At 32.3% G+C, this 25,013-nt stretch overlaps 2 protein-coding genes across 3 annotated transcripts in view; one reads left to right on the forward strand and one right to left on the reverse strand.

Moving 5' to 3' along the window:
- Positions 1 to 18,033, forward strand: part of LOC124355768 — a 75,389-nt gene extending 57,356 nt beyond the window's left edge. The window contains exons 5-7 of the mRNA XM_046806923.1: positions 4,453 to 4,523; positions 11,934 to 12,104; positions 17,925 to 18,033. Of these exons, the coding sequence (XP_046662879.1) occupies positions 4,453 to 4,523; positions 11,934 to 12,088 (226 nt within the window). The 3' untranslated portion in view covers positions 12,089 to 12,104; positions 17,925 to 18,033. The remainder of the gene's footprint in view (positions 1 to 4,452; positions 4,524 to 11,933; positions 12,105 to 17,924) is intronic.
- Positions 17,925 to 25,013, reverse strand: part of LOC124354602 — a 61,083-nt gene continuing 53,994 nt past the window's right edge. For both annotated transcript variants that reach the window (XR_006921698.1, XM_046805189.1), the window contains exon 3: positions 17,925 to 18,044. The gene's annotated coding sequence lies outside the window, so the exon portion shown is untranslated. The remainder of the gene's footprint in view (positions 18,045 to 25,013) is intronic.

Raw genomic sequence — 25,013 nt, forward strand, 5'->3', positions numbered from 1 at the left:
TGGCACCTGTGCTACTTTTTATCTCAGAGCCATTTGTAAATCATTCAATTCTCCACTGTTGGAAGAGGTTTCCTTACCTCAGACCAAGCCTCCTTAGAAGGTATTATAAGCCTAAAGAATTTGTCAAAGGAAAATGTTTGGGGCATATGATATATATCCCAAATGTTAATGCAGGTCATAAGAATGATCAATACTGAAACCTCAGTTTAAATCCACAGGACTTGCCTATCACACGTCTGCAATGAATTAAGGACTGTGTTCCTTTCACAATGATCCTTTCCAGATGCCCTTAACTCAAACACCTATCAGAAACAACACCCAGAAACTAACTTCAGACTTCAATTGAATAGTAGAGCCTCTCAGTTATGCCTTTACAGTAGTAGCCTTTAAGACCAACCCTATCACACCAGTTTCCTACTGTGTTAGTTAATTCGGTGACTGTGGTGTTAAACTAACCAGTCACAAGAATTAAAATGTTATCTGCATATCCATAATTTCCATGTATAACAGCATCACTACTGTTGAGTGACCTAAACAAGTTGTCCATGATGAGGTTCCAAAGGAGAGGAGAAATGGACACCGCCCTGAGAACGGCCAATTACCTGAATGCCTATTTTATTAGAAGCCAATTGGTGCAGAGCTAAACCAAATTATTTTCCTAGAGAGTAAGCACTAAAGAGTGCTGATGTAGATGAGGACACTTATCGTCACTTGTTTTTGGACAAAATTACCATGTCATTAGATTAAAAAATATTAGATGCAATGATGTGATGATCTTTCCCACTAACTTTTATAAAATATAATTATGTAGTTAAACACACAAATTTTTGTATCACTCTTTGTACACTCAAAATACTATTTGTTTAGTTAAATTATCCTGTTTAGCTAAGTCAAAAAGACTATCGGAAATTTTATATAATAGTCACTGGTTGGAATAGTACATAATAGCTCAAATTCAAACTACTTGCGGAACTAAACAGATTATTTGTAGATGTGAGGTTTCAAGCTAATACAAGATCTAATTTGAAGATAAATAAATTGTATCAAATAATTTTCATCTCGTATATATATTGATAATGATCTTGACAGCCAAGAGATCTTGTGAAACATGTTATAATTGTATTAAAGTTGGACAGACCACCAAGTGAAAAGCTTGGCCTTATAGTAACAGAATAATTATGAGTGGAGGAATACGATACTATAATATTTTTTACACAGCAGTTTGTAAAATAGGGAAGCAAATATTTGTGTGTTCACAAATGAAGTCAACAAATAATATAAAGATCATAAAATTATAGATGTTTGATATGTTTTAATTGACTAATTGAATCATGACAGAACCTGTGCTTTTCAAATGTGGAAGTATGCGTAGAATCTAGAAATAAAAGTAGTCTTCCAAGTGGAAACTCGCAAAATTGCCCCATTTTAAAAAAAGCATGTCAAGTTCAAAGCAAAATTAATATTATGCTGACTGTATTCTATGAGTGCAATTGAGTATTTCATCCATTGCATGCATAGAATAGTACACCGGAGGATAAGACCATCACTAAAGAATATTACTTAGACGTTCTACATCGCCTGTATGATGAAGTGTGGCGTAAACTTCCTGATTTATAGAGCACAAAATCTTGGCACCTTTATCAGGACATTGATCCAGCGCATTCTTCCACCTCGTTGAAAACTTCTTGGCAAAACACAGTATTCCTATTTTATGTCAGAGTCCCTACTCCCCTGATATGGCACCGTATGATTTCTGGTCATTCCTTCACTTGAAGGTGTTCCTTAACATGTTGACTTGGACTTGCTGTCTAATGAAAATACGTAATGAAACATAAATATAATAGCTATACAGTTATTGTGCAATAGTTTAACAACAGTGACTGTGACAGATGCACTAGTGCGCTTGCTGTCTTATAAAAATACTTGTCACTCAGTATAGACCAGCAGGGAAGGTGTTAATAACATATATAATAGCTATACAGTTATTGTGCAATAGTTTAACAACATTGACTGTGACAGATGCACTAGTGCGCTTGCTGTCTTATAAAAATACTTGTCACTCAGTACAGACTAGCAGGGAAGGTGTTAAAAGATTACAATTTGAAACCAGGACTGACATAATGCAAAATACAGTTGCTCAATTGAAGTCCATTCCAAAAGAGACCAGTAAGACTTGCTTCTAAAAGTGGCAGTAGCACTGGAGTAAGTGTTTGGAGTGTTTTGAAAAAGATCACTTCTTAAAACATGTTAATAAATAAGTAAAATTAACGTTAGATACATCCTGAACACACCTTTTATTTACTCAGTGCTGCTTTGATGATAGCTGTACTGAGAATGTCTGTACAGTCTTAAATTATATCATTATGGGTAAATGTTTTGGATATTGCTGAATAGTATTTTGTTTGCTGGGTCAAAGTTGGATCTGCAGATAACTAGGCTGGGTGGAACTAAAGGAGTTTGCCCAGGAACCTTATTTTCAATCTGTCAAAATGCAGTGTTTTGTCTTATGTCTAGGTGCCAAAGTTAAAATGATCATAAAGAAGAAATCATTCTGATTTGCCGAAGCAAGCAACTGATAGTGAACAACCATGCAGAAGACCTTTACACTTCTTTTAAATTTATTACTAAATTTATATAATTTACTTTTATTAACTCCATTCAGTGTATTTTTATCAATTGAACAAATACACAAATACTACTGTACTTTCAATGAACACAACTCAAAGTGCCAAGTATAAAAAATGTTCTTCTGCTCGTGCACACCGACATGTTTATGATACCAAACCACTCAGGCCTTATTTTTATATAGTATTGGCCAATCACTCTCAAAGCCAGAAAATATTTACAATAGTATGACTGCTCTCAAACTGTTCATTAGCAATTTCATTACATAAGTAAAATGCATGTAAATCAGTCACCACTTTAAAAATTATTCTGAATTAATTTATTTCAAGTTACTTTAATAAATATATGTTATAGCCTAGTATGGGACTGCATATATAACAATACAGATAAAATATTCAATACATTCAGTATTATTATATTAGTAATTTAATACTCTTTTTCAACAGTACTTTACAACATTGGTTTTTGTCATTGCACAGAATATTTTCTTCACACTAATCTTTTAAAGAATACAAAAAGTGTTTTAAACATGCAGTGTTTTTTTTTTCTTTTTTAAGGAAAAAGGAGTAGGGACATTGCAGAATGTCATTAATAATTAAATTATAAATATATTTTTGGTTTCTTTTAAAATTTATTTTAGTGTCAAGCTAAAGGTAACATAAAGTAATAATCTAGAATACTCAGCAGGGTTTACTTCTGGCTGATTCATACCTTCGAGTTGAACCCACACTAAGTACAGCAAAAACTATGTATGATTTAGATCTGGGCAAACTCATGATAGTCAGGAGCACATCACTAACCATAAATGTTAAGAAATTGGGGTAAATGTTTGATCAATATGTATACTTAACTGTGGAGGATGACTGTTATTGAGGGTTAGGCTCCTTTAGAGTTAAAGGTTTTTGCGAGCTTAAACATGAGGAAGTATCGACCCCTGCTTGCTTTGACTTGAAATGGTCGGAACAGACGTACCCCTTCTCTAAGGTAACATGACTGAGGCACAGTATATAAGCTGCTGTCTCTCCTTGTGTTGAATGCAAAATTGGGATCTCATCATTACCTCCAACCTTACCCATTCTAAATATCCCATCACTCCAGAAGCAGCATAAAACTTCCTTTTAGAATTAGACCGATGAGAGGTTTCCTCAGCGTCTTGTCTTAGGTGAACAAACCAAAAACGTAACAATACACCATAAAATGCTTACTAACTTGGCCAGTAAGAAAAGTCTGAGGGGGAAATATTGGCAAACCACTTTTTTCTACCACAATTTGACACAAACCAAAGTAGGCACTTGTCACTTGTTTACATTCCCTAGATAGATTAGTGGAGTATTATTGTTGTCAGGAGATTTGTTTCACACCAACTTCAATTGTACTCATATAACAAAACTGCTACATTAAGACAGTCACAAAGGGAACTGCAGTTCAATGGTACTTAACCCTATTCCTGACTCCCAAAGGTCAAATAAGGAAAATGCAGAATTATATGGAAAATGAAAATGAAGTAGGCAAGTTAAAAACTACAGTTATATAATTTTATTTGAAGTGTATTATTTTATTTTTGGGGTGTTTTATTAGTTTTTGACATTAGAAATTGGGATTTTTTTCTAACCACGTTTTGGTATTTTATGATATATTTCATGATATGTTATGACTGAGATGGTCGTATAATTATGTAACCCTACTTGAAGGTTGCATTTAAAAAAATGTTTGAGATTAAAGTGTAGAAGATTTTTTTTTAATGTGGTATGTTATGTTGAAGTACCTATATGATAATGATTTGTGTATGATTCATTTGAATATTTAACATTTAAAGTACTATACATACCAGTCTGAGGAATGTTTTGCCCAACATGTGAGGCTGTTCTGCATAGTACCTAAGCCCCTCGATCAGCGTTCTGTCAAACAAACAAAGACAGTTTAGTAGCTATTTTGTACTTTGTCATTAGATTTAAATTGATAAAAATAAAACTAAAATAATACGTTATCAGTTTATAACATATACTCATTGAGTAAATTAAGCAGATGACAAGAAAAGTTTTGTAAACCACAAATTAATATGTTAAATGCCAGTTCCATAAATTACATTTTAGTGATAGAATGTAAAATTTTTCTAAATTTAATTCTTATAACTTTTGGGATTGTTTAACTTTATTGAACACTACTAACAATGATTTGATGGTTTAATTTAATCAAGCTTTTTATTGAGTATATTATCAAAACACCACTAAATGAGAGAACTAAGGAACATAAAAAAATATGAAAAAAGACTTGTGGAAAAGCCTACAATTGCTCAGAATTGCTGGTCTGATAATCATCACATGAAATGGGATGAAGCCAACATAATACACTGTGATGAGAATTTTTTAACACGAAATTATTGAGGCTTCATACATAAAATAACTAACTAGGAGACCTAAAAAGATTTTACAACCTAAACAAACTTCAACAAAAAAAATACATACACACAAAATCATACTAAGGTCTTGGACCAAACAAAGTGCCAGAAGCAGCTTGCCTTTACCCTTTCCCTTTCCTGACCATTGCTTTCCTGTCCCATTATTTCAGATGACACGACGTGCTGCAGAGGAAAGAGCCGACATTAAATTTCTTGTTAGTATCCCCCTTTCACCTATACTCTCTTGTGCCTTCTCCCGGGCTATGGCCGTGTCTTGATTATGGGTGACTTTAATACGGATCTTCTGAAACCTAACAATCACAACACTATACAGCTCACTAGGATGTTTCAATCCTGCAACCTGACTATACTACCACTGAACGCCACGTACTGCCGAAACCGCCGCCTGGTTAGATCTTATGGTAGTCTCGGACCCTGAGGAATCATTATACCATGGGCAGCTTCCAATTCCGGCAATTTCCCATCATGATTTAATTTTCTGTGCCCTTTCATTAAAAGTACCCAAACCTAAAAAAAAATATATAATAACTTACAGATCATACAGAAATATGAATGAAATTGCATTTTTTGTGGATGTTTATTCATACCCATGGCATTCCGTACAGAATAAGGAGACTGTTGATGAGATGGTTGACTCTTTAAATTCTCTTATATTAAAGCTGTATGACAAACATGCCCCTCTTGTTACCAAGCGAATTAATAAGAAACGACCCGTTCCCTGGATTACCGAGAATATTCTCGGTCTAATGGCCGAAAGAGATGCCTTGTTTCGGAGGGCTCGGCGCTCTAGAGATGTCAACTTAATGATACGGTACCACCATCTTCATAACCAAGTCAAACAATAAATTAGAAATTCCCGTTTTCGATACATAAGGTATGTTTTCAGACAGAAATCAATCGACAACTGCGTTATGGAGTAATGTCAAGAAGCTTAGTTTTGTGTAAGCAACCCTCTCCTGCCTCTATTAATATTTCAATTAATGATCTAAACGAGTATTTTTCATCATTTTCACAAAAATCTATCACCGCAGTTGTTCAAATGATTCACCCATTTATCACCCATTCATTGTTCTATCACCCATTTAGATGAATGAATTGAGTCAACAAACCCATAATATTCCCTCAGACAGTCAGTTTCATTTAAATCCAGTATTAGAGGCAGATGTCCTTTAAAGCAATCAGGCGCATACAAACGAATGCTACGGGTTCGGACAACATATCAATCTTATTAGTTGAGAAAATTCTTTTTGCTATTCTCCCTGTCATTACAGCAATTTATAATAAATCTCTCACAACAGGTGCTTTCCACACACAATGGAAGTCCGCCTTAGTTCGTCCACTAAATAAAATGAAATCTCCATCTGAACCCCAAGACTACCGACCAATTAGTATCTTACCAGCTCTCTTGAAAGGCCTTGAGCAAATAGTTCATTCCCAAATATCAGATTTCTTGTCTAAAAATAATATTATTAATGTTTTTCAGTCTGGCTTTCGCCAAAACCATAGTATAGAAACTGCACTTCTGAAAATAACTGACGACATTCGATTAGCCATGGATCAAGGTCTTTATACCTTACTAGTTCTATTCGATTTCAACAAGGCCTTCAATACAATCATTCATAACATTCAATTTAAAAAGCTTAAAAATTTAGGTTTATCTGAAAATGCTCTAGCATGGATAAAATCATATCTGAGGGACAGAAAGCAGTGTGTGTGCAATGACAACTCAATGTCTGATTTCAGAACTGTGACCTGCAGAGTTCTGCAAGAATCATTCTTGGCCCACTACTTTTTATTTTGTACATAAATGACATTAACACTGTATTGCAACATTGCAAATTTCACTGTTATGCTGATGACTTACAAATCTACTCACACTTTAACATTATCGACATAAACCAGACTGTGAAGTGGATGAATGAAGACATACAACAACTTGTTCAATGGGCTTTAAAAAATGGACTTAAACGTAACCTGGATAAAACCCAACCCATGACTGTCTGTCATCAACGACTTGCCAACTCCATTGACCTACAAAATACACTGACAATAACTGTAGACAGAAAACCTTTACCATACGTTGAAAGGGTAAAAAGTCTAGGACTAATCATAAGCAACACACTTGGATGGATCGATGCAGTGGTGTACACCTGTAACAGGATGTTCGCTGCTGTGCACACACTGAGACTAATGCAAGGACTTCTACTATTTCACATTAAACTGCTGTTGATCAAATCACTTGTGTTTCCCTACTTTAAGTACTGCAACTCTGTAATCAATGACATGACTGTAGCCCTTAGCACTAAACTGCAAAGAGCACAAAATTACTGCATTCGCTTTTTGTTTGATTTACATCGAAGGGATCATGTTACGCCATATTTTATTCAATCATCAATTCTAAAATTAGTTGATCAAGATCTATTCGAATTTTGTCATTGGTGTACTCTATTATTAATACAGATCCACCAAAATATTTATCTGAAAACTTTCAGTTTTTGGCGGGGAGTGGCGCAAGAGAAACTCAGTCTGGTGCACTAAGTCTCAGAATTCCAATACACAGAACCAAAACCTATAACCGATCCTTCACTGTTACCGCTTGTAGATTATGGAACTCCTTGCCAGATCCTGTCAAACAAATTGAGAACCGGGAACGGTTTGTGGCGGAGCTGAGACGAAGATACCTGGACTGGATGACCGTGGCGGGCGGTGGGGCTACTCTTTGAATCGTGACTGTGTGAATGGAAGAGTGAATGAAATACCGTAAGTGTAAGTTTTAGTTAATAAGCCTTAATTTACATTATTAAGATTAATTTGTTTTAAGAGGTTAAATGTAAGAAAGGACCATATGGTCCTAATTTCGCCTCAATAAAGAAGTGTTCCTTCTTCTTCTTCTTCACCTTTGCTGGTGTGATGTGTGATTATGTTCTTTAATTCTCGTATTCGTGACTTGCGCTCGGGACTTGCACTCTGTGCAGTTACAACACCTGGACTGGACTCCCAAACAGTTTTTGGGTATGTTTCAACCATTTTCTTTACTTCTCTTCTCTCTTCTTTATTTGTATATTTATTAATAACATCCCCTCCTCCCAATCCTTGAAACGTTGTGTTATACCTTTTGTAACATATAACGATGGCAAATAAGATAATTTTTCAAAATCCTGTTGTCCTTTCAAACCTACCATCGTCAATAACAAACTTTGAACCCTAAATTTAATTTCAATTTACTTAATGACACAAAACCTATTGATATTTAAGAGCATTATTTGACTGATGAATTAGTTAAAATGATGGTTGTAGAAGCTAATTGTAACAAAGCAAATGAAGTAATTTGTAATCTATGACTAAGCCATGAAAGTAGGCTAAGACTGGAAAAATACCAATACCAAAGAAAAGAAAAAAAATCATTACTTTTCCCATACATACATTAGTATAATTTCCACATATAAATAATTGCTGATAAAAACATTTTGAATAACTCTTTGGTTGCCTGAAAGGTAACGAGTAGGAAGAGATTTCAATTACTTATGTTTTTGGCATTATAATGATGACAAGAACCTTGAAAGAGATGAGCCAGTTGGTGAATTAAAACCCTTTCTCATTACACTAACTGATTTGTTTTTGAGCATAAAAGTGGAAGAGGATGTATTTGTGGTCTACTTATAGAAAATTAATTATATTTTTGTTTAATTCCTCTCCTTGTAATTTTTTTAAATATATGTTTAATATTTTGTTTTGTTATTTGTATTGTTATTTGTTGTTGTTTTAAATATATGATAGTAAAGTTAAATTTAGTTCCAGTTCACCTTCCTCTTACATGCAGCATCTGAAATCTGATCTGACTCCTGAAATTTGGAGTTTGAAGGGGTCCAAAAATTGTTGGTGACGAAGAATGAAGACACTCAAAACGAACATCATTTCGACATCAGAGACATCCAGCCAAAAAAAGCTACATTCAACATTCACATTGAATCGGCTCTTCCCACCATAGCTGCTTTATGTACAGTAAAGTTAGTTTAATCTTTATAACAATTCTTAATAACGTTTAATTACGTATTGTAAAATAAATATTAAATTTATATCTATAAAAATAAGATTACTATTTCTTTATTTTATTTTTCCTGTAATTTTCTATATAAGTTAATGCAAACTTCCTGGAGGCTCAGTGTTATTTGTGAGCTTCGATACATTCAATTTAATGCTCATAGCTATTGTAGGCATAAGAATGTTAAATGAAGTTAGTAGATCTCTTCAGATGGATGATGATTCCAGGAGTCAAATCTGTTACAATGTTAGACTTCAAATGCTGCTCTAAGTGGAAAGTGAACTGGAGATGAACTTAACATTCTTATTGAATCAACCTTCCCAACATTGCTCTACGTTATGTATTGTAAGTATTCTAGGAAATCATATAAATTAAAATTTCCTTATAATTTTTCCAACACTGAAAAACTTGCCATTACACCACTGATTCTGAGGATAAAAGTAACTAGAGGCCAGTATCATTGTTACCTTGAATCTCTAAAATTTATGAAAAAATAGTGTATAATAAATTAATTGTTTTTTTGGAGTCTAACAATTGGTTAGAAGATATATAGCATGGCTTCAGAAAACAAAGATCTACACTATAACAGCTATAGTAAGCTTTGTTCAGTGTACAATAATTGAGTATATTGATAAGAGTAAGAAGGTAACCGAAGCATTTATGAACATGTCAAAAGCTTTTCATCATCCCACGTTGCTGCTCAAGTTGAAAGAAATGAGTAAAATATGAAAGCATTACAGTGGTTTAAATCATACCTATCAAATAGGCAAATATTTGTAGAATTAAATTGTAAATTGAAAAATAATTTAAAATTAAAATACAATCAAAACTGTCAAAAGTTGTGCTAGGAGTACTCCAAGGTTCTGTATTAGGACCACTCCTTTTCCTTTGTTACCTGAAAAACTTAAAAAACTGTTTAAGCTTTTAGCCATCTATAAGCCTACGCCTATATGCAGATGACCCAAATTCAAAATACCAAGTAAAACAAAAGAACAGATAGAAATTAAATCCTATATTGAATTGGCTAATTTACAACAAATTTTTAACTGTCACAATTTATATCTAAACACGGATAAGACAGAGTGTCCAAGTTTTAAAACATAACAAGACAGAGTGTCTAAGTTTTAAAACATAACAAAATAACAAGCAATTACTCCATTCATTAAAGGAAAAGAAATAATATTGCCAAAGAAGTTACATTTTTGGGGCTAAAGGTAGACAATAACTTATCTTGGGATGCTCACACCAAAGTTGTTATAAATAATATTAATTCTGGCTTGTACAAAATAAGGAGAATGTCTGATTTATGAAGTACTGACACCTTAAAACGTATCTATTTTTCTCACATTACATATGGACTATGTGTATACAGGGCTACTGAAAATGAAAATCTCGATGCAATATTAAAAGTTCATAAAAAAGCTATCAGAACCATTTTAAAATACAATTTTTTCAATCTGACAAAGAACTTTTCAAGAATTAAATATATATATATATATATATACTTAATATTTTTGAAACCATCATGTACGTTAATCATGTATAAGTTATGAAGAATATGCTGAATCAAATTAATTTGCTCCTTATTCCATTTGGAACAGGAAGCTACTAAAAGAAATGAGAAAGAAGACTTATACAAACTTTGCATACTGTCTGGTATGTAATAGTTACCCAAAAAGCACTTTGTGTCTGTAGTGTTCATGCCACAATGCTTTCTCCCACACAGGAGTCATGGGGTGTGACAGGTATCAGCAACCAACTCATGTTCACCATAGGGTTGCCAATGGTTTTAAAAACTAATACATTGCTAAACTTGGAACATTTAATGTCTGTTTACTCTCAATTACGTTTAATAGCAGTTTATTACTTATATTTACATGTGTATGACTATTCTGAATAAAGTACACTTTCTACCACAATAGGTGTGTTCACAAAGAAAGCTGGTTACAAGCACTTGTTGGCATGCGCTTGCAAGCTCCAACCGGCGTGAGAAAACTCTACATTATATCAAGCGTGTGCGTTCACAGACAAAGCCTGTCCTGGCTAGCAAGCGCTTGCTACAAGTTTCAAAACTCTCTTCGACTATTTTTAAGGTATTGTCCCTGGGAACTTTATTATTGCTCCAAAATCCCTTTTTTAATCATACAGCCACCATTTTGTTTGATTTTCTAATCCAAATACCACTTCTTTTATGAACTTGAGATGTTGCAAAAATATGGGTTTAGTTTGTCCTAGAGACAATACCGGTACCTTAAACACTCTACAGGTAATTTTAAAAACACCATGTATACTATTAGATGTGTTATATTGTATAACTACTTATAAGATATATTCTATAAATAAATGTTATGATAAGTATTTATTACAAAAATCAAAGACACTATAAACTCACCTCAAACAAATAACTAGTCGTACTTCTGCATGAATAGGTTGCTTATGTCAATTTCCCCAAAACTTGACTAAAACGCTTTCAATTTTCTTGAGGATGTAACTAAACGTGGTTAACACCATTCTCATATAAGAATAAATCTCACTTTGTCAAATTTCAATTGAGGAAATAGAGGGTGGTATTCTCCAAACCTACCTCTTCCACGGTTAATTCCATGAACACCGACTTTCCTTCTACGAATTTTTAATTCGACATTTTCAAGTAAAAATAACTCTTCATCACTTTATGAAGACATTGTCTCAATGAGAGCTGAGAAAACACTAAGCTTGAAATGCAAGCGATTGTTGTGTACACACAACAAAATTCTCAAGCGCTTGCAGCAAGCGCTGAAAATAAGTACTTGTAACCAGCTTTCTTTGTGAACGCACCCTTACTTTGCACAATGTACTGATACTCACGTATTGTGGAATTCTGCAATCTTCTTGAGGTTCCCGAAGATGACATCCTTGTTATCACGCACCACTCTGGGAACACTGGGACTGTCCAGGGGTTTCAGATAGGCGTCAATCACCTGTTGAATATCTCTTCCGAACTCCTCCTCTGTTTCTACTAGCTCTCTGATAACAACTCTGCAATGGAATTCCATTCATTCAATTTTACTTAAATTATATAACTATGACCAAAGAGAAATAAGATTTGTTTGGTTTTGATTACATTTTTTAAAACCATAAGGATTCATTTGTAATTTTTTAAAATTAAAATTTCACTGTCCAAACTATTAACATGGTTTGTTAATTAATGCTAACATATTTAGGATCGTTTACCTGCAAATGCTTTTAAATAATATAAATGTTTAAATGAGAGAAACACGCTGTACACACTAGAAAAGGTTACTGTGTCTTTCACCTACTCTGGTGTATACATCACATGTCATGTAGTCCACCAGCATATGTATTATACAGTGAGATGATTTGTTCTTCTTCTAACTGCACTGGACTCTCAATGATATATGCTTGGATTTTCTACGTATAACTGGTTCTGTTGCCAAGTTAGACTTTGGCAAGTTCATTACCATTGTATTGATTTTTGCTTGCTTAACTTTAAATCTTATATTATTTGACAACTGAAGAAAAAGGTAGATTCTCATCCTTGAAACACACTATATTTATGTACATACAAGAGTGGCAAATGTTTCAAATCCTGTTGTCCTTTAAATCATCCATTGCCAATCACAAATTTTAATTAATTAAAGAAACTCTAAGTAACTCTCATGGTCAGTTTCGTATAATGGTCTGCTCCCCTGCCAACAGCACACACCAGATCGACTTGGATATACTGGTGGTAGTCTTAATTTTTAGTTCCGTAAGAGCAATGTTGAACCTTAACCCAAATTTTTGGTTAAAGAATTGCGGGATATGTCTATGTTTCGTTTTAATGATATTATTTATATATATTCAAATAATTTTTAGTTATTTCAATTTTAATATTTGGTTATTCAGAAAGAAATCCAAGGCTTATTTTACTTCGTTTTTTAAACGTTTACATTTTACATTAAAAAAACCCAAAAGTGTTGGGATGCTCATTTATCATATCTATGACCAAACAAGAATATAAAACATATGAGATTTAACATTGTAACATTTTTTATACCGGATAAACCCATGGTCATTTCACTTGGTCATCTCTTATTTAGTACATGACCAAAGATAGCCAGATGTATAGTATCAGCAACACTTTCCTAAGGCTAAGAACTAATTTCCTGCATCACTTAAAGAATTGAAGAGAAATATTCATTCTACAAAATTTTTATTCTCAGTGATTTTGTGGCAGGAACGTGTAATGTTTTTCAGCAATGAACCGTTAAACTAATATCTCTAAATATTTAAATCAAATGCTGTGTGCATCAGTCAATCTTAACTTACAAAACAGTTGTTATAACCTTCTCAAAATAAGTTAATGTTTGTCCACTCAACCTTGGCGAGGTACCTCACACTTCTGAATGTAAGACATTGTTGTTTTTTTCACTATTTACTTTGGCTAAACTATAAACAAGCAATGCCCAAGCCTGGTCCCTATTACTTGTACTCTCCAGTGCATTTAAGTAATGTAACTTCTATTTTTTAAACATTAGACACACACACGTGTTTTGATTATTACAGCTATTACTTGGAGCCTATTCATAAATAGGCTGGAATATAATTAATTGTGAGATAATAACACTTGAATTGGTTTGAAAATAATAAGTTTTGTTGAGTTCAGTTCTATCTATATGGTAGAGAAATTTACACTAAATTCACATTATTTATCCAAGGAGTGGTCTAATTGATGGAAATTATTTAAAGGTTTTGATTACTTTGACATTTATTCAAACTCTATAAAACCAAACAGAAGTTAATAATATAGAATGTTCTCCACTCATACTTAACAAAAATAAATGTTTTAACCAAATACATGTTTTGTTAGTATAAAATAAATTTCTGACTATTTCTGTTCAAAAATCTAAAAAGACATTTGATTTATTCTTTGAAAGTGGTTAAATCTTCTATAATGATGTAGCATTTTAGATCTAGTTGTAGTTTTTTTTATAGTTATTTAAAACATAACCAATTATTTAAATGTAACATGTTATACTTCATTTTTTTAGAATGAGTTGTTGAATAAAGTCAGAACAAATTTATTTTTCCAAAAACTTTGAACACAACTAAAAAAACTATGTCTGTCCTTTAAATAGTTTCAAAAGATATGGATTTAGATGATAATTGCCAATTTCATAAAAATTCAGTTTATACTGAGAAATATTTTTACATAAATGTATACAAATATGCCTACTTATTTTCCTTTTTAAGGAATAGACAATAAACAAATAGAAATACCTGTAAGCAAGGCACTATAATAATAATTTACAGAGTAAGGCAGACAATCCAACCGCGATGTATAGCGGTTGAACCGAGAAACCTACTTTCTTTCTTTTTAACGAAATTTCCCATATTTCAACCTTAAAGAATTCAGGAAAATAATTTTTAACACTCGAAAATACCCTTAAGTGGCAGTTTGGGGAAGTATGGCTCAGTTTTTAAATATTTTCAAATTTTAAGGTAGATCAAGCTGTGCCCCATTTCAAAGGTCTTTATTTACTGATCATTTTGAAAAAAATTTAATTTATATTTCACTTGCATACAGAGTGGTCCAAAATATCAAAGTTGTTCAGTTTCAGTTTTATTTATTACTGTTACCTCATTAAACATTTTAGCAAATCCAAATCTTTATTTAAGGTTACCAAAGAAATACTCTTTCTAAAATATGTTACTAAAATATATGTGACTTTTCAGCAAATTTCCAATTTTTTTTAATAGTTAAAATTTAGGATGTTTCAAACTCGTAAAAAACTAAAGAGCAAGTTATGACTTTCAATACATCTATTAATAGCTTTCTAAACAAAAATAAAGATTTTGTATTCAAAGTTTGGCTTTATCTTGGATGATTGAGAAATGACTAATTTAAAGAAAGAACTGATTTTCATTACTTTTTGTTACATTACAGCGTTTTATTTTATTTTATTTAATATCTTTATTTATATTTTGCACATGAAGTACAATAAATAGCGTCACTAAAAATAAGTTACTATAAATAGTTATGAGTAAAATCATAATATTGTATAAAATTCTGCAAATGAATAAAATGCCTTTTGAATTAAATACTTTTTTAACATTGATTTGAACTTCTTTATGTCTCGAAACACTTGATATTATTTTTGGAATTGATTTTAAAAATTTTATTCCAGCATAAGAAGTTTTTTTTTATAATACTCCAAATTATGCTTAGGTAATACTAATTTCCTTCTTATTTCTAGTGTTATATGTATGATTTTCACAGTGACTCTTGAAACTGGACTGATGAGTCTTAACATACATCACACATTCTAAAATGTAAAGGCTATGCACTGTTAAAATATTTAGTTCAGTGAAATGATTTTTAACTGATTCTTCCTTGTCAATTTTTAACATTATTCGCAGCGCTTTTTTTTGCAAGATAAGAATTTTATTAAAATTTTGATTTGTGGTTCCTCCATACACACCTATTCCATATGCAATATGGGATTGAATGTGGGCATGAAAGACCATCTTTAAAGCTGATAAGCTGCATAAGTAAGACAGTCTTTTAATAGCATATATTCCAGAATTGATACAATTTATCACCTGTTTCAATATGCAAATCCCAGCTAAGGTTGTTGTCTATGATTAGTCCTAGAAATTTTGTATTGCGAACTTGACCCAAACAGGAATCATTTAATAAGATATTGGGACTTGAGTGTTTTCTACTTTGTTTGGTACTGAAAAGAAAATAAAGTTTAGTTTTTCTCCGTATTTAGAACTAATTTGTTGTCAATGAAAAATGTTTTGTAATTTTGAAAGTTCCAAATACACAGTTATTTCTAATTCAGCTTCTGTTTTGGCAGAAATGATTAAGTTTGAGTCCATCTGCAAATAAACAGAGCTGGTTTTTGTTATTTTCAAGAATACTAAGGCACTTTGGCATTTCCCTTATATAACAAATAAATAATAAAGGACCCAAAATAGATCCTTGAGGTAACTCCATTTCTTACTATTTGGATGTTAGATTGAAAATTTTTGTAATTTGTTTATTTTCTATGTGAGATATCTCAACATACTGTTTTCTATTGGAAAGATATGTTTCAAACCATCTTAGATGGATGTTATTGATTCCTAAATTTTTCAATTTCTCGAGTAAAATGTCATGAGATATGCTATCAAAAGCTTTTGACAGATCCATGAATATTCCTGTTACATTTTCGTTTTTGTCAACTGATTCTATTATAGATTCAGTGAAACTCTACCAATGCTGTTATAGTAGATTTATTTTTTCGAAATCCATGTTGTGCCTTGTCATAAAGATCATTTACCTCTAGATGTTTGACTAACCTATGATACATGGTTCTTCAAAAATTTTTGAGATTGATGGTAAAATTGAAATTGGACGATAATTTTGAATATCTGTTGCTGAGCCTTTTTTGAAGACTGGGATAACCTTTGAAACTTTTAATTTGTCAGGAAATATGCCTGTAATGAGAGAAGAATTTATTAAATGCATATAATGGTTTACTTAAGGAATGTTTGACAAATTTTATCAATTTCACTGGAACTCCATCATATCCACTAGAACGATTTATTTTTGAGAGAGTCAAAAATTTGTATCAATTCTGTTTCAGTCAAGGGGCGGGCATTGAAAATTTTAATAAAGTGTTACCGAGGTTTGTGATTGTCACATTTGTCATATTTTGGCTGTACTGAAGATAGATCCTTTAACAGTGCATCTGTCACATTTATAAAAATAATCATTAAAGGAGATTGCAATAAGAGATGGATCACTAATAGATGATTCTTTAGTTTTTAGTACAAGATTGCCTTCACATTTACTTTTATTCTTTTTTGTTTCTTTATTTATAATTTGCCATGTTGTTTTACTAATATTTTCTGTGTTTTTTTATTTTGGTATCAAAATAAATTTTTCTTACATTTTGTTAGTTTTGAATTGTATTGTTTAAACTTTATTCTTAACTTCATTTTTAAATTATCAGATTTTGTAAGCCTTGACAATTTACTAAGACAAATTATTTCATTTTTTTCATCCTTTAAAATCTTGTGTAATCCAAGTGTGCTTTTTATTTTCTTTTTTTAATTTGTGTAGAGTGGAAAACAAAGATTAAAATAGTATCTGAAGATACTGTCAAAACAATCATATTTTTCATTGACTGTTGAGTAAAAGACTGGGAGCCAATCTTCTTTTCTCCAATAAAGATTTAAAAAGTACCATATTATTTAATGAAAATTGTCTTCCAACAAATTCTCATAAGAAATGCATTGCTATGAACAGACAATTACATTTAACTTTACTCAACTCTTCTGAGTAAATATTGTAATATGACAGCACAACCATATGTTTAATTAATTTAATTACAATTTTAAAATTGTTTAAGTTATCTTGAAAGCATTGAGTAAGCTTGAATAGTAACAATTCTTATTTCAAATTTTTCTGCAAAAACATAGAAGAAGTGTACACCTTTTGACAAGGCCCTGAAAGAAGATTTATGAAATAGAATAATGAGGAGAGTCAATACAGTACAAGGTAGATATAACTGATAAAAAGTGCTTTGGTCATAGACAAGATTTGAACCTGCAATATCTCTAACTCAGATTCAAAGTTTGACATCTTAGATCATGCAAACATCTGCTCTCCATAATTATAGTAATTCTTTCTCTTTGCAACCATGATTTTAAAAGTGATTGGAGAATATTGCTCTTTCAAATGTCATAAACAAGCACGTACGAGATCAGACGTGCCCACTTATGTCAGAATCTTACGCTTGATATCTGTTCAGTGCCATTTGGAAGGTTCATTAATAATTGTCTAGAAATGGTAACAGTTCTTACTCTCTGCTGAATTTTGCATCGTTTGTCTTCAGTACTTCCGGTGAGTCTTCGTGAGTATTGAGAAGTCCTGCAGGCACCCATCCTTGTCGCATTGGGTCTTCTATTGATTGTACCAGCCATCTGAAACAATCATAAAATGGTTTTATACTTTATCGTGTCATCTAATATCATTTATTGTTTTATATATATAACTTTATTAATTTATTTTATTTTTTTATTTTCCATTTTAACAACATTTGATTTTTATGGACCAATAAGATAAAGGGAATTCTGAGTGAAGGAAATGAACCTGAATATTAACTCAGTCAAAAGTTAAGATTTAATTTTATGGGATTGTAGACCTTGACTATTGTTTACTCTTATTCAAGAAATAAACATGTTATATTTCAAAGTTCTATTATTTGCTGAGTGTACTCACAATACATCTTCGTAATATGCCAGGTTAACACATACCACTATGCAACTTCCACTAAGGTAATATTATGGCAAGAAAAAGAGACAAGTATTCCGTAGAAAAATAAATATGCTACTAATTATCCTAAAATCTTGATTTTTAGTTCAACTAGTTGGAGTTCTCTATTTCTGAGACGTGCTTTAAATTATTCAGAACATTACTGACATATATGAAAAATAATCCAATCAAGTTTAGGCCAATTGCCATCAAGATTTATCATTATCAAGATATTTCAGATCATTATAATGGGTTTAAGTGAAGAACATTTACTTTATTATGATTGTGACTGCTGAAAAAAGGATGCTTTTGAGGACAGAAACCCTTTGGCAGCAAAGCATTTTACTTGGAATTAAATCACACAAGATATCAAAGTTCAAGAGCTATGAAAGTGATGAAGTAGCCTTGATCAATCTTGGAACCTAATTTTATGGAGGAGGTAACAGAATGTATAGATTACAAAGGTCTATCTGGACCTATTAATATTTACTGGAGAGCTACAAGAGTCTGTAATGGAAATTACATTCTAGTTTTTATAACCTGAACCAGCCATGTATAGTTATCTTGCTATAGTTTACAAACTCTTGTGATTCAGGAATTAACTGCCTCTTGGGAGAGTTAGAAAGAAGGATTTTTGACAAACAAGTTTTAAGATTAATGAGGGACAAAAAAATGGCATGCATCTTGTCCACATTCAAAAATTGTCAAAGTAATAAAATTAAATTAACCCCTAATATAAATACTTGGACATGAGTCTAACTGGGAATGGCCGCACAATTTAAGATTTTGTAACCAAACTGTCAAGGATAACATTTATATATGAATGAGACAGAAGAATATTGTTACCCAGACCGTACTTTGAATTTACCTTGTACCAATCTCTGTGTTTTCTATCCCACAAATCTAGAAATATAACTATATATACAGGGTGTCCAATTAAGTCCTGGTAACCTCTTTTCTTAATTTTTAAACCACAATATAAAAAAATACCAAAGTTCACATTACGTGTCTTACTGGTAGATGAGTAACGCATACAACTGCCCAACTACCGCACCCCCGGAATTAATCCCCTTTTGGTGGGAACGGTCCACAAGGAGTCAGACGAACATTCTTAAATAGCAAGCATAAAGTCAAATTTTGGTATCAAAACATTAAAGGTCTTTTAACTTAGCAGAGTACAATGCCGCAAACCCGGAACCTTCAAAAGGTGAGGATTCATTCAGTAGTTATAGCTATTTGAACATTTTAAAACAATTGAACAATGTTAAATTATTAAGTATTACAAGTAAACACCCAAGTTTTTAAGTATCTGTGATCAAAAGTAAGATGTTCAAAATGTTTCACCTCTCCATCCCCATCGTCTGGCAATGTCCCATAGGCGATTGTAAAAGCCATCCACTGCATTTTTGAAGGTAAGTACACGAGTATATAACTTGAGCTTACTTGGACCTATGAGATTTCTTTAGGTGCGCTCAAAATCTCGAGGCTTAGTACGATAAACTTTATCTTTCGAGGTAATCACCCAAAAGAAGAAAAAATCCAAGCGGCAGATAAATCGAAGGGGAACGAGCAGGTGCACACTCAACTACCGCATCAACACCATGTTCTTCCAAATCCATCTGTGGAATGTGAATAATTGTATACAAGTAATTCTCTAAAAAAGGAGAGGGCAAAGTGTGGTGGCAGGCGCCATCCGTTGTTTGGAAATAAACTTCTTTGAAATATGTCGACCAAAGAGCAGCCTTGTAGTGGCAGGAATTATCTCATTTTGGAGCATTGCTAGATACGAGTCACCAATTTAAATTACCATTGATAATAATGGGCCCATTAATTTGATTATCCTGTAATACCTGCCCAAACGTTTTAAAAATTTCTGTGGTTGCTGTTGTATGACTTCTATCTGACCACTTTCACATTCTACACAGTAGTGTGTTTAATTGGTAATAATTATGTGATTTCCTTGGCTTCGCAATTACTGCATTGTCAGATAATGGGAGGGGAACATTTTAGAACACTTACTTTGAATCCACAGGTACTTAAAAAATTGGTGTTTACTATGTAATAAAACTTAATAATCTTACATTGTTTTCAAATTGTTTTTTAAAATTCAAAATAGCTTATAACTAACCTGATGAATCCACCTTTTGAAGTCCGGTTTGCGGCATTGTAATACTGCAGAAGTGAGACCCTTTAATTTTGATACCAAACATTTGAACTTATGCAGCTATTTTAAGAATTTTTGTCTGACTCCTTGTGGACCGTCCCCAAAATGGGATTATCCGGTTAGGTAAATGGGGCCAGATGTGTGCATTACTATCCACCGATAAGCAACGTGTGAACTTATGGTATTTCTTCCTATAGGGTTCAAAAATTAAAAAAGTAGGTATCCAAGACTTAATTGACCACACCCCTGTATATAGGACTAGTCTTCTTTCATATAAATGTTATTCCTTTGACAGTATTCGTACAAATCTAAATTGTGCAGCCATTCCCAGTTTAGACTGGATGTCCAAGTTGGTATTTTAATTAGGGGTTAATTAGATTTTATATACTTTGACAATTTTTGAATGTGACAAGATGCAATGCCAATTTTATTTTTTGTTTCCTCATCTAATCTTAAACTTGTTCGTCACATCAACCTCTTTCTAAACTCTCCCCCAAGAGTATAAATATATATAGATAACAGCTGTTTCCCGCGGCTCTCGCATCGCTTTTCGTAAGTTTTTGCCCCGCCGTATGTGCATTTCTTGGTTGAGAGTAAATTAATATTTCCAACCCCTGATGTAAGATTTTTAACCTTGATGTCACGATCAATTCAAGAAATATGTCAAAAATGATATTGTACAATGCAATAATGTATTTTATTACAAAGTGGTCTAACCACTCAACCTTTAAGTTCAAAACCAAAAATTTAGTTTAGACAATTATAAACATCATAACTTAAGCGCCCTTCAAAATAGTGGTATCACACTGTTTCAATATACGTATCCTATCTCGTAAATTGCAGGTTTATAATGTGCAGGCGCTTTGAAAACTTTTTCTTTCATATTAATTCGTTTATAATTCGACGACATAGAGCGAATAATTTCAGATAATAAACTATCCTATCTTCTAAGTTAGACTAAATTTAAACGGATACATGTGAAATTTGATTGAAATTGGTTCAGTCGTTTTGGAGTTTTATTGGCAACCATACATCGTGACCTTCAAATTTTATATAATAATATAAGATTATATATAATATAAATATAATAATAATATATGATATTATTTTGGTTGGACAGTCTTTTACTGTTTTTTCTTGAATGAAATGAAGTGATTTAGTGTATTTTCCGATCAAGAATTTTACAATATTACACAGGAAACAGTAAAGATACACAGAAATATTTAATTATTAATAATCTAAAGGAACGAATAAAAGTAACTAAACAGGTTACTTTCAACCGACATGATAGTTTTGTGTAAACCTTTATGGTACGGAAAACCTTATTGTTTTTACTTATTTAAACGTTTAAGGTGTCATCGATCTAAACCCAACAAAATATTTCCAATCCTTTGGGAATAGTACTGTAGCCTCGATGACCTCTTCGTGCCTTATCCCTACACTATGGTGAGTCTTCTCAATTAAAAGATGCTAAGTAGAAATATAATACAGATACACTCAAAATAATCAATGTTCAAAGAGATCTGTGTTTCCAGCAAAAGCCTTGATGAATATCCTTTTGGCACTATTGAAAATGTATTATTACTCCAGGTAAACTTAGGGCTGATCTTCTCAAAATTAATCCCAGTACTAATTGAGAGTGGTTTTGAATGGAGAGGAGTTGAGGAGGCTGATTTTTTAACGGGGAACAGAAATATTGAACAATATGTGAATTGCATAACCACCCCCTAAGACAAATTTTTAATATCCCAACACAAGTGCAAAAAATTACTCGAAAAAAATCTCAATAATACGTACATGCATTTATTAAACTAAAGTCCCCAAAATTTTTCCAGTATGCAAGAGTTGTCTTCATGAAAAATAAATTCATACTTTTTAAATTCATAGTATACCGAGGAATTAAACCTTGAAGAAAATTCAGGAGGAACAACTGCCAACTGCTAGCAAATCCGGTTTACAATTTGTTCTTGCTTTTCTAAACTCTTCCCAAATCGCCTCATTTACAAAGATAAAGTATTGTTAAAAATGAGTGAAATGTTCTTTATGTTACAAATAAAAATTTTGGCAAGTATCCAAATATGCTAATCGTAATAAGCTAATACCAAGAAGGATAAATTATAAATGAATGAAAACTTACTCTGGAAGTGAGCAAGAGACTCTATTGGAATCAGTGAGTATTAAGAGATAAAGAAGGAAAATTAACCTGATGACATTATGCCACTATACACACACACCAGACAACAAAAATTCCAAAATTTATCAGGCCAAACATAATTCATCTAGGGAAACATCCCGTCTTCACACCTCTGAAATGGTTGTTAATGACTACATTTTTGTTAGGTTAACATGTTTAGAACCATTTATAAAAAATTAATGCAACTTATTCTAACCAAAACGAAACGATATTTTTAATTAGTTTTAAAACTAATTTTTAAACTAACTTGGTGATTTTATCTATACATTTGATATTTCATTTCAACCAGTGGTATGATAACTCTGTAACACCAATGATCTTCAGTAATCGAGGAACTGGTGGTTCATAACTAATTTAATTTTAATGAAGAAGTTTCAGGACTTTTAATTCACTTACAATATATGATGACAGTGTGATAACCGTGACAGTACAGTGAACACGATAACATTTTGAAGAAATCACAAGTCAATGTAGTTATAGGGATTTATAAACCAGCAATTTAATACGTCCCCCTAGCGATACTGAAACATAAACTATACTAATTAATTTATTGTAGCACTCCGCAATGTGGCTTACGGGTTTATACTTCATATGCTAGGCGGTTGTTTAAGCAGAAGCATATCACAGCTAGTACAGTATCAGCTGTGCTCTGCCAGGGGTGACTGTTGCATGGTATTAAGGCCAAAATTTGATGTGTTTTTTATGCACACAAGGAGATCACAAGTAATTTGCGTCCTAAAGAGCCAAAAAAAGTGATGATGGGTACAATAAGTTTACACTATCTATGTTATAAAATTATGACAGACGTCATAAAAATATACCAACGGAATATGTTATAAGATTTTTAACTTAACAACATAAAAGGAAAAAAACGTGCATAGGGATTCCCACAAATAAATTTTCTGAAAACCCGGTATAAAACAATATTGAACATGACTGTTATACGATAAATTCGTCCCAAGTGCGGAAAGAATAGAGTTTCCAGTTGTTTTCATACACACACATTTTGATATCTGAAAAAACAATTAAATCTAAAACGTGAAAGCAAGACTGAATGGAATGGGGAAATAGAAGTGAAGGATCGATTAACATTAAAGGGAGACATAAAGGAAGTAGAAAGATTAAATATTAATCGAACAGCAAAAATTTCAATATTTTCTACATACCTCTTATCAAAAGTCATGGGAAGAGATATGCAACTGTCATGCTGGCATGCTTCTAAACTCAGGACACAGAAAATAGGTTTTTTTTTGTGACCATAGTTTTCATACTTTTTTTACTGTTTAACTCTTTAAACTACTAATTGTGCAACAACTAACTTCTTCAAAGACGCCTAGAATAGCTAACTTAGTAAAATTAAAAACTGTATGTTTCCTGCTAATTGGCCAGGGGTGTGAAACAAGGCCGTTTCAGGTGATACCTGATAAGAGATAAATAAGGACTGTCAAATCTGGTTGATTTCAATGTAGTAGATGTAGAAGGATTCAATAGAAAATTGCGTAGAGCTATTTCGACGTTTTCCCAAAAGCCTCATAGTAAATTTAAACACCTTTTCAGCTGCATTATAGCACCTCATTAACTGAGCAGCAGTATACCGCAAAACGAAATTGAGCAAGTCGGACTGATTTTTTTTCACGTTTATGGCCATTTGAATCTCTTTGTTTCCTTATGCTATGATAAGTTTCTAATCTAGAATACCCGTCGAAATAAGGCTTACTAAAGCAGTAATTATTAAACATTTTAGGGGCATTAAATGCTATGTTTTCTTTAGAAGACAGCATTCTAAAATGTACAGTTTTAAAAAGTACAAGATAATAATTCGGAAATCAACTTTCTTGTTCTGCTTTTTTCTTTTTGTTTAAAAACACGTAATAGTCTAGTATACAAACTAAATTTGAACACACTAAAAGAAGAAACAATGACATAAACATTCAAACACCACTTTATGATAAAAACTAGTACTTACATAACTTACATGTCCATTTTCCAATTTACTCGTTAATTTTATCTTTTTACTTAGCAAGTATCTACTTAGGATTCATTATCCTAACTACGGCCTACTCTTTAGCAATATCATACAAACACTTTGTCAAGAAAAAAGTTAACCGACATAAAAAAAGGAATATAATTCCGACCTGGTTTTTCTGTCTCTTTTAAGAATAACGATCCTTATTGAAAAGCAACATAAAAATCCGCCCTGGAACAACCGAAAGAGAAATTGAAATGTTGGAGATAAATTTTCAGATCATCACTAGTTAACACAGAATTTGAAACCGAAAG

The sequence above is a fragment of the Homalodisca vitripennis genome, chromosome 2, assembly GCF_021130785.1.
Source record: "Homalodisca vitripennis isolate AUS2020 chromosome 2, UT_GWSS_2.1, whole genome shotgun sequence".
In the NCBI taxonomy this organism is placed as follows: domain Eukaryota; kingdom Metazoa; phylum Arthropoda; class Insecta; order Hemiptera; family Cicadellidae; genus Homalodisca; species Homalodisca vitripennis.